This window comes from Alosa sapidissima, chromosome 9 (genome assembly GCF_018492685.1).
Source record: "Alosa sapidissima isolate fAloSap1 chromosome 9, fAloSap1.pri, whole genome shotgun sequence".
NCBI lineage: Eukaryota > Metazoa > Chordata > Actinopteri > Clupeiformes > Clupeidae > Alosa > Alosa sapidissima.
Genome location: NC_055965.1, coordinates 18,523,376 through 18,538,437, shown reverse-complemented (window position 1 = coordinate 18,538,437; position 15,062 = coordinate 18,523,376). Strand labels below are relative to the sequence as shown.

At 42.0% G+C, this 15,062-nt stretch overlaps 3 protein-coding genes across 15 annotated transcripts in view; 1 reads left to right on the top strand and 2 right to left on the bottom strand.

Moving 5' to 3' along the window:
- LOC121718569 (RNA exonuclease 5-like) overlaps positions 1 to 5,312 on the bottom strand; it is a 10,923-nt gene extending 5,611 nt beyond the window's left edge. Inside the window, exons 1-11 of one of the 4 annotated variants that reach the window (XR_006033973.1) lie at positions 5,151 to 5,312; positions 4,245 to 4,383; positions 3,831 to 4,023; positions 3,638 to 3,753; positions 3,384 to 3,510; positions 2,859 to 3,030; positions 2,483 to 2,593; positions 2,254 to 2,342; positions 1,529 to 1,644; positions 626 to 764; positions 232 to 326 (exon numbers count right to left, since the gene is read on the bottom strand). Coding sequence is in view for 3 of the 4 variants with exons in the window: in XM_042103603.1 (XP_041959537.1) it covers positions 232 to 326; positions 626 to 764; positions 1,529 to 1,644; positions 2,254 to 2,342; positions 2,483 to 2,593; positions 2,859 to 3,030; positions 3,384 to 3,510; positions 3,638 to 3,753; positions 3,831 to 3,950 (1,085 nt within the window). In the remaining variant the exon portion in view is untranslated. Of the gene's footprint in view, positions 1 to 231; positions 327 to 625; positions 765 to 1,528; positions 1,645 to 2,253; positions 2,343 to 2,482; positions 2,594 to 2,858; positions 3,031 to 3,383; positions 3,511 to 3,637; positions 3,754 to 3,830; positions 4,024 to 4,244; positions 4,384 to 5,150 lie in introns of those variants that run through there. The other 3 variants (XM_042103603.1, XM_042103604.1, XM_042103605.1) reach the window with 3 other exon arrangements.
- On the top strand, positions 4,307 to 9,269 carry eri2 (ERI1 exoribonuclease family member 2). Of its 3 annotated transcripts, XM_042103607.1 has the most exons (10): positions 4,461 to 4,820; positions 4,934 to 5,001; positions 5,134 to 5,214; positions 5,302 to 5,429; positions 5,685 to 5,838; positions 6,174 to 6,274; positions 6,689 to 6,770; positions 7,035 to 7,123; positions 7,281 to 8,115; positions 8,161 to 9,269. In XM_042103607.1, exons 1-10 carry the CDS (start codon positions 4,798 to 4,800, stop codon positions 8,841 to 8,843), a joined length of 2,244 nt encoding a protein of 747 aa, XP_041959541.1. In that variant the 5' UTR covers positions 4,461 to 4,797; the 3' UTR covers positions 8,844 to 9,269. The 3 variants fall into 3 exon arrangements, with proteins under 3 accessions (XP_041959542.1, XP_041959541.1, XP_041959540.1); XM_042103606.1 differs by having other exon boundaries at positions 4,463 to 4,820; positions 7,281 to 9,269; XM_042103608.1 differs by lacking the exons at positions 4,461 to 4,820; positions 4,934 to 5,001 and adding an exon at positions 4,307 to 4,386 and having other exon boundaries at positions 5,151 to 5,214; positions 7,281 to 9,269.
- A 2,009-nt stretch (positions 9,270 to 11,278) lies between these two features.
- LOC121718564 (zinc finger and SCAN domain-containing protein 2-like) overlaps positions 11,279 to 15,062 on the bottom strand; it is a 29,333-nt gene continuing 25,549 nt past the window's right edge. For 6 of the 8 annotated variants that reach the window (XM_042103588.1, XM_042103592.1, XM_042103589.1 and 3 more), the window contains one exon: positions 11,280 to 13,685. In XM_042103588.1, coding sequence (XP_041959522.1) covers positions 12,439 to 13,685 — 1,247 coding nt within the window. In that variant the 3' untranslated portion in view covers positions 11,280 to 12,438. Of the gene's footprint in view, positions 13,686 to 15,062 lie in introns of all 8 variants that reach the window. The other 2 variants (XM_042103593.1, XM_042103595.1) reach the window with 1 other exon arrangement.

Sequence of the window (15,062 nt, the reverse complement as noted above, 5' to 3'; positions counted from 1 at the left end):
CTTAGACATACATACAAACACACAAACACAATCAAATCAAATGGCATGTGATACAGGTCTCAAACACTGTAAATCTGTCCTCAAAGTGTATGTGCATGTATGCACTTTTATAAATCACCAATGGCCTGAAAATGCTTCTTTTCCCAGTATTATTATCAGAATTATATCACATTAGATCAACAGATTCTCTCAATATTGTCCCATTCTGGTTCAACGCTGAAGGAAACTCACTTCAAAATCACCTCAGCCAAAACCTTCAGCTTAAATCTGGCACCATACTCCCTCCGGTACAGAAGAGAGGTGTCAATCACGTTATTGTGAATCATCTGAAAGAGAGATACCATCACAACCATTACAAGAAAGTAACTTTCATTTTCAACTGACTTACAAGGAAAGTATATATTTTTTACATCCCTGAGAATCAAACCAGTCACTTGTGTGTTATAAGAACCTTGTCCAACCAACTGAGCAACAGTAAACATGTCATAAATGAGTCTCCCACTTATTTATGAAAAATGATGAAATTATGAAAAACATACAAAAGATTAAGGGGAAAAAAAGATTTTGATATGATTCAGCACATGAGGATGCCATGCTGCCGTTACAGCGTTGAATAAAAACCCACCTCAAGGGCTCTGAGGTCACAGTCGAGGGAATGGCCGACCAGAATGGCGTCCTGGGGCAACAGCTGTATGAGTTTTGATTGGACGTCGGCGAGTCGCGTTGTTACCTGCGCCAGCATGTCTTTGGTGATGCCCGAGAACCTGAATCAGAAAGGGAACAGGGGGCTCTTACAAATGCATGGGCAACATGCCGTTTACGTTCTTGTAGCAAGAGCACATAGTACACAGAGTATCAGGTTAGCCTTCCCAACACCAACTCTTCTTTTCAACTTTTCAGTTAAAGGAACACGCCACTTTTTCTAACTCAATTACAGAAAATTATGCTAGGCTAGGCTAGCTGGATGTAAGACGGGGTTATTGCACAGAGAAGAGAAGGATATGTATATCTCTCTTACAGAGAAGAGAAGTATATGTATATATCTCTTACAGAGAAGAGAAGAATATGTATATCTGTCTTATCTAACTCTGGGTTTTTGCACAGAGAAGAGAAGGATATGTATATCTGTCTTATCTAACTCTATGTTGTTGCACAGTCGGCTTCTTTTTAAACGGAACCGCGTGTTTCCTTTGCCTGCTATAAATGCATGGCTTTACAGTGGCAATCGGGTGATAAGCGGGATAACGGCCTTCGAGGTGTCTGTTATACGGAATTAATGGACTTGGGCGCAGGCAAAAACTTCTTTGCCTCTCGCCCTCGTCCATTTAATTCCGTATAACAGGACACCTCGGCGGCCGTTATCCCTTACTTAATAGCCACCCCATCAGCCAATCAGAAAAGAATATTACTTCTCCCCGGGTGATAAATGTGATTAAATGTGCACCATGCTGTAGTTCCTTCTGGCTCTTTAACGTCTGAGACCTTTACTCATGCTTTATCGTACGGTAGCTGGTCGGGTCGGGCGCACCTGGTGAGGTAGTTGTATATCGGATTGTGTGGCTTGACCAGCTCGTCCAGCATGCACTGCCCCGAGCTGTCCACCAAGGACACCCGCGTCACCTCGTGGCCAAGCTTCGTCAAACACTGCAACGTCAAAAAAGAAAGAAAGAAAGAAAATAGAAAAACAGCACATGAGTTTCAACATTTTACACAAAGCACTATTATGGAGACAGTGTGAGATCTCTGACTTATAATCTGGGCATACTGAAGGGAGAAGCTACTAGAAATGACACAACGTTTGCAAAGACTTCCACACTTGGTATTGAGAGCTAAGTGTACTCAGTAGTGCCATTATTATTATTACTATTAAGTATATATACTCTTTTGATCCCGTGAGGGAAATTTGGTCTCTGCTTTTATCCCAATCCGGGAATTAGTGAAACACACTCAGCACAAAGTGAACACACAGTGAGGTGAAGCACACACTAATCCCGGCGCAGTGAGCTGCCTGCAACAACAGCGGCACTCGGGGAGCAGTGAGGGGTTAGGTGCCTTGCTCAAGGGCACTTCAGCCATGTCTACTGGTCGGGGTTCGAACCGGCAACCCTCCGGTTACAAGTCCGAAGCGCTAACCAGTAGGCCATGGCTGCACCCTTGGTGTTATTACTATTATTATTACAGTGACACATTTCTAACAACAAATCAAGTTCTCCTGATTCTCTAAGGTAAAGTGGGTAAGGAGACTCTACCTACCATCTCACAGTCTAGCCCATAGAGTGGGCTGCTGTCGGTCACCTGGCCATTTTTCTCTGTGCAGATAAATGATTTACAGTCTGGGGCACCTGCAAAGCATCATGGGTAAGTGTTGTAGACATATATAAACGCTGGTACCTACTATGCTTGCAATATATATATACTTTTCAAATAACATTTAGGACTTGCATGAAATTAAATATATTTTTTCTTTCCTTTATCCACTTACCTTTAAGAGGAAACTTGTACTTTGACATTTCCTCTCCTGTAAGGATGTATGCAGAGAGGCCACGTGTTTCTGAACCAAACTTCCTGATCACGGGATGCAATTGCAGATCTCCTGTGAAAATACATTATCCAAAACCGATGGAGAATGACAGTTGACTGTTTAAGTCGACTAGTATTTAGCAGACACTTTCATCCAAAGCCACACAGCCTCACTTTTCTTTTACACGGAGGTCATTCTGGTGCAACCTCACCATTTAGATTCTAAATCTATCAGACATCTCACACCTCAGGAGAATAAACTATTGACCAACAGGTTTCAGCACACAGGCCTGGCCACATTCCCCATCCCTAGTGCTCAACCAAGAAACTTCACATACCACCTTTGTGACTTGCTGAAACACTGGAGAGTGAAGGTGGCAATAGAATGGTGGTGCTGCTGCTAGGCAACGATGCTCTTGGGAGGTCAGACATCACCGTTCCGGAATGTGACAACTCGGAGTTGAGGATAAATGAAGAGACATCACCGACACAAGGAAGCAGAGTGCATCTCTATGGAAACATACAAGAACATAATTAGACAATCTTAACACCAAAGACAGAAGATCACTCAGCAGCAGAGCATGAATCAGTCTTGATCTATCCTGTAATGCTGTAATCTCAAAACCAGTTAATATCAGAAGAAATACCAACTCTTACTGAGTGAGTGTGAGTGTGTGTGTGTGTGTGTGTGTGAGAAACTGAACTGGTTTACTACGTACACAACAGAGTAAATGTGTAATCCTGCTCAACACAATTTTAATGTGGTATGCAAGGTTCTTACATTCTACTTGGTGGTACATTTCAGTGGAATATACAGTAAGGATGGTGCAAAGCCAAAACATAACAATAACAAGCCATCTTACAGTCTTGTACCTCCTCCGGAGGTTTTTGAACTGTGGGTAGTATCGGTAGAAGTGGACTTGCGTTACATCCTCCAGTACAGTGACAGTCACTCCAGAGAGCTTACGCTGGTGATGAAGGCGACACCAACTGTGAGAGAAGAGAACGAAGGAGATATGATATGCAGCAATAAGAAGTCTGCTGAGGACATCACTTAACTTAGACTACAGAATGTTTAAATAACCCGAGCAGGTAGTTGGGATTCAAGAAGCCTAACCTTGGTTTGGTGATTATATTTTCCCCCAGGACCGCATACTGAAGCAGTCCAGACAACTCTGGGAGAGAAATGGCTTCATGTAGATGTTCAAAACAGCGAGTAACGTGTGGTGGGCTCTGTTGACAGCAAACCACGTTAAGCATTATTCGTTTCATTCAAATAATCTCAAATTACCATTTTTAACCAATTGTACCTTGGATTCCAGAGGCTGGATAGGTGGCGAGTATTCTACCTTTGATCTCTTACTATGACCCGAGTCTTCAGAGGCTAAAGAAAGATCTCTCTTTCTTTTGCTGTCAGACGCTTTAGCCATGTCTCCTGGAGATTGAACAAGGGAGTAGCTAGGATCTTGTCATCGTTTCATCATGAAACTTCTTCGCTGATACCTGAATTGGCGTCAAAAGAACCAAAACATTACAATTCATCCGTAAGTTACTATTGGTCTCTAAGTGAAGTTAGCTGCGAGTTTAGATTAGTAATGATAATGTTGTTGTATTAATGTCACTTTTTCCAATAGTTGAATGAGATCGATGTGCTCGTCTGCATGTAACCACCACAGTATGAAAGAAAATGTATGTTGTCTGAGATCAGTTCAAGAATGAAATACCTCCTATGGATCACCACCGGCATCGAGGTAGCCTACACATGTGATGTGACCCTACTGTATTGTCGCACTCTCTATCGATTGGTAAGCCTTGCAGGCAGAAATGAAAGACGTCAGAGTAATGATGCCAGAGTGGGGATTGCTGCAACAAAACAAAATATGGTTTTCAATATGACAATACTACATTATTATATTGCATCCATTCAATTGACTGTGAAAACCATTGTCTACGTGTTTTTTTACGTTTTACTACAGGACCACAAACTGCGCTGCATCGAGTAGATCTGTATTGATTAGTTTACCTTCAGACAAATGTAATCCCACGCAGAATAACGGATAGTTCTATAAGGATTACGCTGTTGTGTTTTTGAAAAGTTACCGCGAACCAACTGAGCGTTAATGTTTCACTGCAGTTCTCTTTTAGACCTTTCCGTTTAAGAAGACAATTACGGGTAAAGATACAATTATAACATGGTGGACATAATTTAAAGCTCAGTTTAAACAAAAGGTTAAACTCGCTTCAAGCAGGTAACGTTAACATTTATCGACCTGAGGGATGTCGACAAAGAAACTTGCTAAGTGAGTCCACTTTGTTTTGCTAACGTTAAAGACAGACAGTGTTTATCATTTCAAAACGTATATTTGGTTAAATGTATAACCAGTTTTGACTAATCTATTATCCTTTCTTTCAGGGAACTTGGGATAATACGAAAACGAAGTCAGAATAAAGAATCTGGTCAAACAAAACGGCCAGGCAAAAGTAGGTTGGCTGACATTGTTGGCCACATGGCTAGCCACGTTCATTTATAACGTCGTTGACGGAGCATGATTTACGTTATTGTTCTAATCCTCTGGCATGCAAACAATGAACCAATTCAACGTGTCATTACAGAACAATATTTTTCCTACCTTATAATAATCGACTTCGAGTCCACCTGCTGGAGAGAGAAGAACAACTACGGACAAGAAATAAGTAGGTCTTCAAGACGTTATGCAGTATTTTTTTGATAAAAGAAGTACGCACTTTTTTTTTTAAATGTTGTGTTGTCCGTGCCAACAGTCGAATTCCCAGCAGTTTTATTAAATACGTCCACCGGAGCGGTCGAGTCAGAATTCCACACGTATCTGCAGCCACAGGAGCACCCCTTCCTCTCCGAGTTCTGCACGGAGCTCACAGGAATCACTCAGGTACTTCACGGCTCTCTCTTCTTTGTGTATGTTTATGGTGTTTGGCTATTTGTCCAAAGCGACTTACGGTATATAAACTCTATTTGAAACTATTATTTTTAACTTTAGTTTTGTTTTTTAAATGTAAAGTTAAAATGCCTAAATTAAACATGGCAATAATAACAATATAAAGTTATCAACGATGAAAATAATGAGTTTTCTGTTTCACCATGTACTGGTTGGCATTTTAAGTTTACATTTGTATGTGCTCCACAGACACAAGTCGAGGCGGGCGTTCCCCTGTCCATCTGTCTGTCGCGCTTCACCCGCTGGCTCCACTCGCTGCAGCAGGACCGAGGGGTGGTGTTTGTGAGGGACGGCAAAGCCCCCCTCGTTCCTGGTTGTCCCTGTGCCTTCGTCACTTGGTCAGGTAAAAATCTTCTACCTTTTTATGAACTCCTCCCTGTTCTTTTTGATAACTGGAATTTAAGGAGCAGCTTCTCCTTAAGTCTTCCTATGAAACTATGTTGCCTTCAGTGTTTGTGTCCTTCAATTTTGCATGTGTGTTGTACCTTCTTTTGGTTCGCTTTCTATTACCACCTCTGCCAAACGACTGCATCTCCATCAAAGACTCTGGAACAGAGCTCTGCTCTAGAATCTTTGACCTCCATGACACTGGGCCCTCACCACCATCACTGTAATCAGAACTCTGGAATGTGTATTTGAGGCGGTGTGTTTGATGATGATGATGTTCCTCCTGTCTAGACTGGGACCTGGGAGTGTGTCTTCTGTATGAGTGCAAACGGAAGCAGATCTGCAAACCAGAGGTACTCAACAGCTGGATCGACCTGCGGGCCACCTACAAGGTATTGCTACTCCCCAAGTACCACCAGAGACTTTCTAATGAGGAGACACAGCACTCAAAGAATCCTCCATAGAAATGCATGGGTTTAGTTTGTAACGCCGTTATGGCAGTAGTCTACACACATCCCATCCCTTCCTGTATGCCTTCCCATTCACTTGCATAGGGGAATAGATGGCCATCGAGTAGGGGGACTTAACTATAAAGGACTTTGGTACCACTTCATCTAGTGTGTTTTTGTCAGATTAGGGTGTTAAAAACATAAAGTTGAAGGGCACTTGAGAACTTTTGGAAAATCTCCCAAAAAGAAATGTTGCCATGTCATTTGTAGCCTGTTTGTAGCCACTAGCCAGTATAGCTCTGACATGTGTAGCAATTTTGAGAGGTTTGCTTAATTAAAGTTGTCCGCCCTTTGCAGTTGTTTTACAACAGAAAACCAAAGGGACTAAATGGAGCGCTGCAAGATCTGGGTATAGAGTTCTCCGGACGAGAGCATTCAGGTATGAACACAAATGTCATTATTATTAGCAGGTTAGCAGATCATATAAAGCCCATGGATTGCTAGATATGTGGTTGTGATTGGTTCCTGGGTTTTTTGGTGATCTTACGAATCGCTGTGAAATGAGGAACTGCCAGATGGATCAGCAGAGCGAATTTAAATGTGTTGGCAAATTTGTCTGCGTTCACTCAGATTACTTAACTGATCCAGTTCATATAACTTCAATTTAAACAGGTATTTCATTGTGTGTGTGTGTGTTTTAAAGGTTTGGATGATGCTCGCAACACGGCTCGGCTGGCCTGGAGAATGATGACCGATGGCTGTTTCATGAAGATCACTAAGTCTCTGGATCGGGTGAGTGGGTTTCTCGCAGGTCTACCCTCCTCCCCCATAGACCTTCGAAGGTGAACAAACATCCTTTTTACATTTAATGTTCTGCAGTTCTCCTTTTTTTTTTTTTTTTATCCCTTCCTCATCCAATTTGTTTCTGCCTTTTTATTGCACACCACAGACACCGTTGAGAGCCAAGCCACTGTTCCCGAACAAGCCCGTCAACAATGATTCCAGCAACCACCATGAGCACAGCAGCCAGACTAACATGCAAGAGGGAGTCTGCAAGCAGCAGCAGCAGCAACAGCATCGCTCTGAAAGTACAACACTGGAATGCTCTACCAAGCCACCATCATCAGATGTCACGCTAGACACAACCCATCGTCTGAATGTCAACCAGAACCCTGAGACCTACCAGTGCCAGAGCCTGGTAACTCCAAAAACGGTTCTTGGTAGCCTATCCTCGTGCCTGTCCGTGGGTGGCATGACTGGGCCAATGATGAGACAGCACGGCGCTCTATCAAGATCTAGTCTTTCGTCTCAGGGCACAGGACTGGTTCTGGTGTCGACCACCGTGAGCTCGCACACGGACGTGCTGGCAAAACAGCTGAACTTTGACCACGAGGCCTCGGAGGTGGACTGGACTGATGGAGTGGTGCTGCCCGAAACGGAGGAGCCGGGTCCTTCCTACGATGACGTGGTGCTGGAGGAGGAGGGGCAGAACCTTGGTGATGGGTGCGACCCAGAGGTCGCAACCAATAGCGGTGTTTGTAGGAAGGGGCCTGGTAAGACTTTGTCGTCGTTGGCTTCTTCACCTCTCCACCTCCCTCGTGCTTCATTAGACTCTCTTATGGCCTCAGGTGGGGGACTGAAAGAGACCTCTGCTAACAGGACATCTCTACCCGTAGTGAAAAATCGACCACAGGTGACCACAAGCGCTGATGCCTGTTTTAAAATGCCTCAACCTGTCTCTGCTCCGACTGGGGACAATTACAGATCAGTGCTACGCCCATTTGTTCATAAAACTACAACTCCCAGGGGCTCTGTTGCACACAGCTCCATTCATAAGCCTACAACTCCCAGCGTTTCTGCTACAAACGGCAACCCGCATTATACAACTCTTGGCAGCTTGGTCTCAAACCACTCACTTAATAGTGCAACTCCCTGCAGTTCTACCCCAAAATACGTCGCTCGTAAAACTACAGCTCCTTCCAGTGGCTCTGCATTGCCAAGTCCACTATATCAAAGTAACACCCCCCACTGTGGCCACACAGTGCAGAGGAACTCTTCTAAAACTACAACTCCCAGCACCCCTTTCACCATATTCCAGGATGTTGAATCACAGCCCTCTACCTCCACCAGAATACAGGCATCCACTGGCGGCTTGTTCTCCGTCCTGCCCTCAGTTCTTTCTTCCAGCGTGAACCAGTCGTCTCTCCCGGCCTCATCGAGGGCTGGGGCGCCCAGGAAGGCGGCGATGACTACGGTGACGTCGCCGCTGTGCGGCTGTGGCAGGCGGGCGAAGCGGCTCAGCGTGGGCAACGGCGGGCCGAACCACGGACGCGGCTTCTACTGCTGCCCCGTGCGCCGCTCGGGGCCTGGCGCATCCGCGCCCAAGAAGGGCTGCGAGTTTTTCAAGTGGGAGACTGCACTGCTGGCCTCTCTGACCCCTGGTCTGTCCAAACAAAGACACGCCTCCTGCCCGACTAGGCCTGCGCCAGCTTTGCCGAAGCTGCTCCGCTGAGTGACTACTTTTGAATCGGTTTACCGTCACCAGCTGATGATGGCTAGCCTCCCTGCATGTGAGGGCAGATGGGTAGCCTTGAGGGCCGTACCCAGTCGTGAAATAGTACACGCACGATCCAAAGATACGATCCGTTTTTATCTAACTTGGCCAATGTGTGAGGGCAACCCACCAGGAAAAACTAAATGAAATCTATAATACATTATAATTCTGTGTGTATTTGTGTAATTTAAAATTATTATTGAATGTGTATGATCATTTCTCAACTTGCAAATTGTAAATTATTTTAATAATGAATGAGCTTTACAAGGCAACATTTTAGAGCGTTTTAAGAAATGTCATGATTTGATTATTGACACCTTTTGGTAATGTATTTTTTTATTTTCTGTGATGCTAACTGAAATAATAAAAACAATACTCTTTGTGCGTCATGTTGATACCTATTATGTCATGATTTATCTCTATGAATGGCACCTGGATTGTATTTTGATTTCAAGATTGAAAATAATGTTTTGATGCCAACCTGAATAAATACAATACACTTTAAATAGCATTCAATATCAATAGGTTTGTTTCATTCAGATGAGTTACAATAGACACTATTAAATAGATGAGACTTTGATTAAGGAACTCTAATCTAGCTTCTCTACATCTTATTTGAGCATAGAGACCAGATTGCCCTCAAATTGTGTGGGGAGGGATGAACTTCGGGCCAACTTCCAGGCTAGTTAACAACAAACAAAAACCGTTTAGAGCAATTTGAAGATGCTGCAAAAATTGACATGCCAACGTACCTAGAGTAAAACATTTCCATCTTTCGTAATATCTTAATCAATTCGGAACCTTATACATTTCTAAGTTACTCTTGAAGTTATGTTGGTAAGCCAGTAACCTCACTTTGTAGTGAAGCCACTGGTCAATTCAAACTAAGATAAGAAAACTATAAAGAGAATCGGTCTTCCCAGAACAAAAAAATAATACCTCCTTCCCCCTTACAATCTGGACCACATACAGATTTAAAACAAAGATATTCACATTGTGGTAAAGATACACATCATACTGATTCAAAACAAATATAGGTAACACTTTACTTGAAAGTATCTAAGAGTGACATGACACTGTCATGACACATGAACCCTAACCCTTGTTATGACAAAAACTGAATCTCACTTACTCAATATCTTACTCATCTCAATAACAGAAGCGTTATGTCAAACATTTATGACGTGTTCATGACAGTGTCATGTCACTCTTTTGTCGATACTGTCAAGTAAAGTGTAACCCAAATATATTCACGTTGTGGTAAATATACACCACATCATACTGAGAATAAAAGGAAATCCAACCATTTAATCCAATGCAATTAACTTTAAAAATCATTATTTTGGACAAAATCCTTTTTGACTTTAAGGCAAAGTGATACATACGGAAGCATATTTGGGCCACATGAGGAGAAAATATTTTTGAAAATTCCGAGATAAAAGTAAAAATCTTCGAGAAACAAAGTCAGAAATTTTTCCGAGATTAAAGTCAGAATTTCTGAGAAAAAAAGTCAACATTTTCGAGATAAAAGTCAAATTTTTTGAGAAACAAAGTCAGACATTTATTAGATTAAAGTCAGAATTTCTGAGAAGAAAAGTCATATCTCATTTATGTAATTGCAACCATAGGAGCTGAGAACGAGGAGAGAGGTGAAAGGGCCGATATGCAAGGAAATATGAGAGCATTCTATGCGGAAGCGTTTTCTACGAAAGCATATAAGGGCCACATAAAGAGAAAATGTTTTTTTCAGAGAAAAAAAGTCAACATTTTCGAGATAAAAGTCAAAAATGTTCAAGATAAAAGTAAAAATTTTCGAGAAACAAAGTCAGAAATAATTTCTGAGATGAAAGTCTTTGTTTCTCGAAAAGTTTGTCTGTTTGTGTGTGTGGGTGTGTGTGCATGCATGCATGTGTGTGGGAACATTGGTGGTAAATTGTAGGAGTGTGTGTAAGGAAATGTCTTTAATCTCCTGGATGAAAATTATACTCTTTCCCATTCATTTCCCATGGCGGTTATTTTTGACCGTAAACAAAAAAAAGTGTTTTTACATTGAATAAATCACTCGAAATTCAAAGAAAGTAGTCAAAATAAATTCTATGTGTTCAAAAGCCTTTTGTGAAGGATATCATAAGAACTTGAGGCAATCTGATGAAAAATGCCAGATTTATGTTACAGGGAATGTGTAAATTGGTCATTTTTGACCGGAACAGTGTTAGAAGGTTAAATGGTTTTAATCAGTTTTTATAGTCAAATATTAAAATGTATCTTATAACAAACGAAAAAAAAAAAAAAAAATATATATATATATATATATATATAACTAAAATTCAGTTCAATTTCAGTATGTACCTCTGTATAATAAACTGGAAATAATGTAGGCCTAATAATTGTAGGCCTACCTTCTTTTCAAAGGCAGACTAATACTGAAACTGAAAACTGAACTGGCTTATATTTCATTATAATTGACTTCCAAATACCTTTTTTCGAATATAGTTTATATATTATAGCCCCATAGCCCAATTGTTTTTCATAAAACTAAGGCTGCTAGCCTATAATCTACTGGGAAGTAAAAAGGTACTTCGTAATTAAGGTTATATGTACGTCATCAACTTTGTTCTTAATTCTTCATTTTTAATCATTTATTCATTTTATCCAAAGCGACTTTCATATGTCAATTATATTACAAGGGGGCGCTCTACCAAGAGCAACAATGGTGAAGTACCTTGCTCAAGGGCACATTGTTCGAAGCCAGGAAATGAATTCACAAAGTTTCAGGCTACTGCATGCTTCTTAGCCACAGTGCTACCACCTCCCCATCGTTTCATTTTCACCATGATCATTTTCACACTCCAGACCCACTCTTATGAATGGTAATACTTACCGTGGTCCTATTCCAACCTCTACCATCATAGAAATGTAAGAAGTAATCACACCCATCCACCAGGGAAAAAAACACATTAAAAAAGATGTAGCGTGTAGGATACTGCTTGGCTCAGTTCTATTCCAGCCTGGGCCTGGAACCCTGCAGCAACAGACGTGCTAACAAAATGGATGCTAGCATTTGTTATCTGATCTCTGACACTGTGATTCAACAAATCAAATAATTTAATTTATACATAATAATATAAACCAACTTCTGTTGAACATCATCCACAAATCTTTACTTAAAAAAAAAAAAACAATGGCTGCAGACTGGCCACTATGTAAACATGAAGCAACACTGTGAGCCAGGGGTGTGGCTAGAAATTTCCAGCCCAGTGTAAGAACCTAGCATCGATGATGGCACAACAAGTCAACCCCCACCCACTCCCCCCACCCCCTTGATTTGCACCACTACTGGCCAACAGCCCCTTATAATACATAATTTACACCAAGTGATCAGTGGGTCGCTTGTGTGGTCAGCCCCCCATGTCCCCTAGAAATACTGCTGGTCTACAGCCTCTCTTAGTGTTCACTAAAGGAGGCTATTTACAGCCTTGTCCACTTTCCTCTCAAAAGACATCCAAGTTGAAGTTTCAAATAGTCATGTACTCATGAATTATAAGTTAGACATTCATGTGATTTGAGTTCCTGTGCTGTGCTGTTCCTGTGCTGAATTCCTGACAGCATGCTCCCTCTTCTGGTGTAATTGCAGACTTTGTATGTAGCTGAACTTCTCCTCACATATTTTGCACTGGTAAGGTTTCTCTCCAGTGTGAACTCTCTGGTGCGTCTTAAGAGCATCTACACGAGCGAAGGCCTTCCCACAAACGGAGCAAAGGTGAGGTTTTTCACCTGTGTGTCGCCGTTTATGTTTTTTGAGACATGATATGTTAGTAAAACTGCTATCACACTCTGAACATTTATGTGGTTTCTCTCCTGTGTGACGTCTCTGGTGTATGACCAGTTTTGAGGAGGATAAGAAAGTCTTGCCACAATACTGACAGAGGTGAGGTTTTTCACCTGTATGCGTTTTGTTGTGATTGGCGACCATGGCTCTAGTTTTGAACCTTTTACCGCACTGCAAACACATAAAAGGCTTGTCATCTGTGTGACTTCGCTGGTGCACCTTAAGTGCAGTCGAACTCTGGAAGCTCTTGGTGCACTGGGTGCAGGAGTATGGTCTTTCCCCAGTGTGAATCCGTATGTGTTCTTTTAATTTAGTTGATGTTATAAACCTCTTTGAGCAAAGGGAGCAATGATGCGGTCTATCCTGTGTGTGTCTTCTTTGGTGTTCATGCAAGTTGCCTAACTGAGCAAAACCTTTGTTACACTCTGTGCATGTATAAGGCCTTTCTCCTGTGTGGATTCTTTGGTGAACATAGAGACTCGATGCACTTGAAAGCATTTTGCCACACTCTTTACACTCATAAGATTTCTGGGCACGCTTGAGACTTTTCTTGCGAGGCGATGACGATGACTCTGTGCTTTCCAACACGGCAGTAGTGGGCGGATTTTTTCTGGTATGCACTCTCTGGTGAACAGAAAGCTGGCTTGGGAACGAAAATGCCTTTCCACAATCCCTGCACTCATGAGACTTGACACGGTCAGTTTTTCTCTTGCCTGTCTGGCCTTTGCACTCAAGACGCATCCTTTGTCCTTGTGCTTTAGACTCACAGGGACTTTGAGGAGGAGACGTCTTTTTATGATGTCTTCTTTGGTGAGCACTGAGGGAGTTCAGTTTGAGAAAGGTCCTACTACACTCACTGCAGGAATGCAGCTTCTGGTCCAACGCCGTCTGTTCTGTCTGTCCATCTCTTCTGTGCTCCTCAGGTGCACATGCGGTGTTTCCATCATCAGAACAGGAGTCCAAGTCTTCAGCTGGAAAAGATAACACATTTTCATTGATTTGCCAAAATACAATAGCAATCAGCGAACACAACCTACATATGAACATTCATCCCTTTTGACTCCAGCATCTGATTGATCATCATTCTACATATAGTTTCCCTTTGAGGGCCGTTCACACCAGAACCGCTAACTATGATAATGGCAACAGTTTTAAGTATAGCTCCTGCAATTATGAATGACGACGTCTCACAATGCATACTTTGTGGCTGCCTTGCACTACTCCACTTGTACACTTGCACACTTTGCAACTTGTTGTTGTTGTCCTGTTGTCCTGAAAACACTTCTGAACACACTTCTGCTGCTCTTACATAACTTGCACCACTATGCCACTTGCATACTTAGGTCAAACAGAACTACCTCAGCCATTTATTGGCCTGACTTTTGCACTATTATATTGACTGTCTACTGTATGCACAATTGCACAATTTCAACCAAATTTTGCTGCTCTTATTTCTTCATTGTATGTGCCTTCTTATTTACTTTTTATATTGTTTACTTGAATATTATGTTTGTCTGTGGACCTAATTGGTTAAAATATGTCTTGTCTCCACCGTGGGATAGTGGGAAACGTAATTTCGATCTCTTTGTATGTCTTGACATGTGAAGAAATTGACAATAAAGCTTTGACTTTGACTTTGATACTTCCATGATAACAACATGAAGAACGATGGCGATAAGGATTACTTTCAGAGCGATTTTGTCTATCATTTAACCATCCAAATGATTTCTAAACGGGGTTATTAAAAGGATAATCCACCATTTGGGGATTTACACTAATTTTTCACCTCCCATTCAGTTTAACAATTGATTTACCTTTCTCCAGTTCATCCAGCTGTTCTCTGAGTCTGGCGATACCACTTTAAGCTCCAGCCTAGCATAGATCTAGCCTGGGTTTTCCCATGCTGCCTTACGCGCGCAATTTTATTCACGCTGCTAGGCAGCCTGGATTCTATGGACTTCGTTTTCACCTCAACGAAGGAACCAATCACAGAACGGAGGGAGGGCAGCAAGACGATGATGACACACCGAAGCCGTTATGAGCTACATACAGACGCATTTGATAGACATTCATAGTGCCCAATAAACGGCTCTGGGCATTCGTAAACCACGTTTCAAATACGAGAAAATGAATGTCTAGTTCCCAGACCCCATCTCAATCAGATGAGGTGTGACGTTAGCCAGACTAGCAGAGATTATTGAATCAGATTAGACCATTAGAATCTTGCCTGCTAGCATCACATTTAAAAGTGACTACGATTTCCGGTAATTTTCCTATTTAAAACTTGTCTCCTCTCAAGTTGGAAAGTGTAATAAGACAAACGGAAAATGAAACGTGGCGATTTTCTA

Excerpts from the sequence above, each read along its gene's own strand:
- eri2 (XM_042103606.1), top strand. The coding sequence starts at position 4,798 with ATGTCGACAAAGAAACTTGCTAA. Across the intron at positions 6,771-7,034 it reads CTCCGGACGAGAGCATTCAG|GTTTGGATGATGCTCGCAAC; the intron begins GTATGAACACAA and ends TGTGTTTTAAAG. Across the intron at positions 7,124-7,280 it reads TCACTAAGTCTCTGGATCGG|ACACCGTTGAGAGCCAAGCC; the intron begins GTGAGTGGGTTT and ends TGCACACCACAG.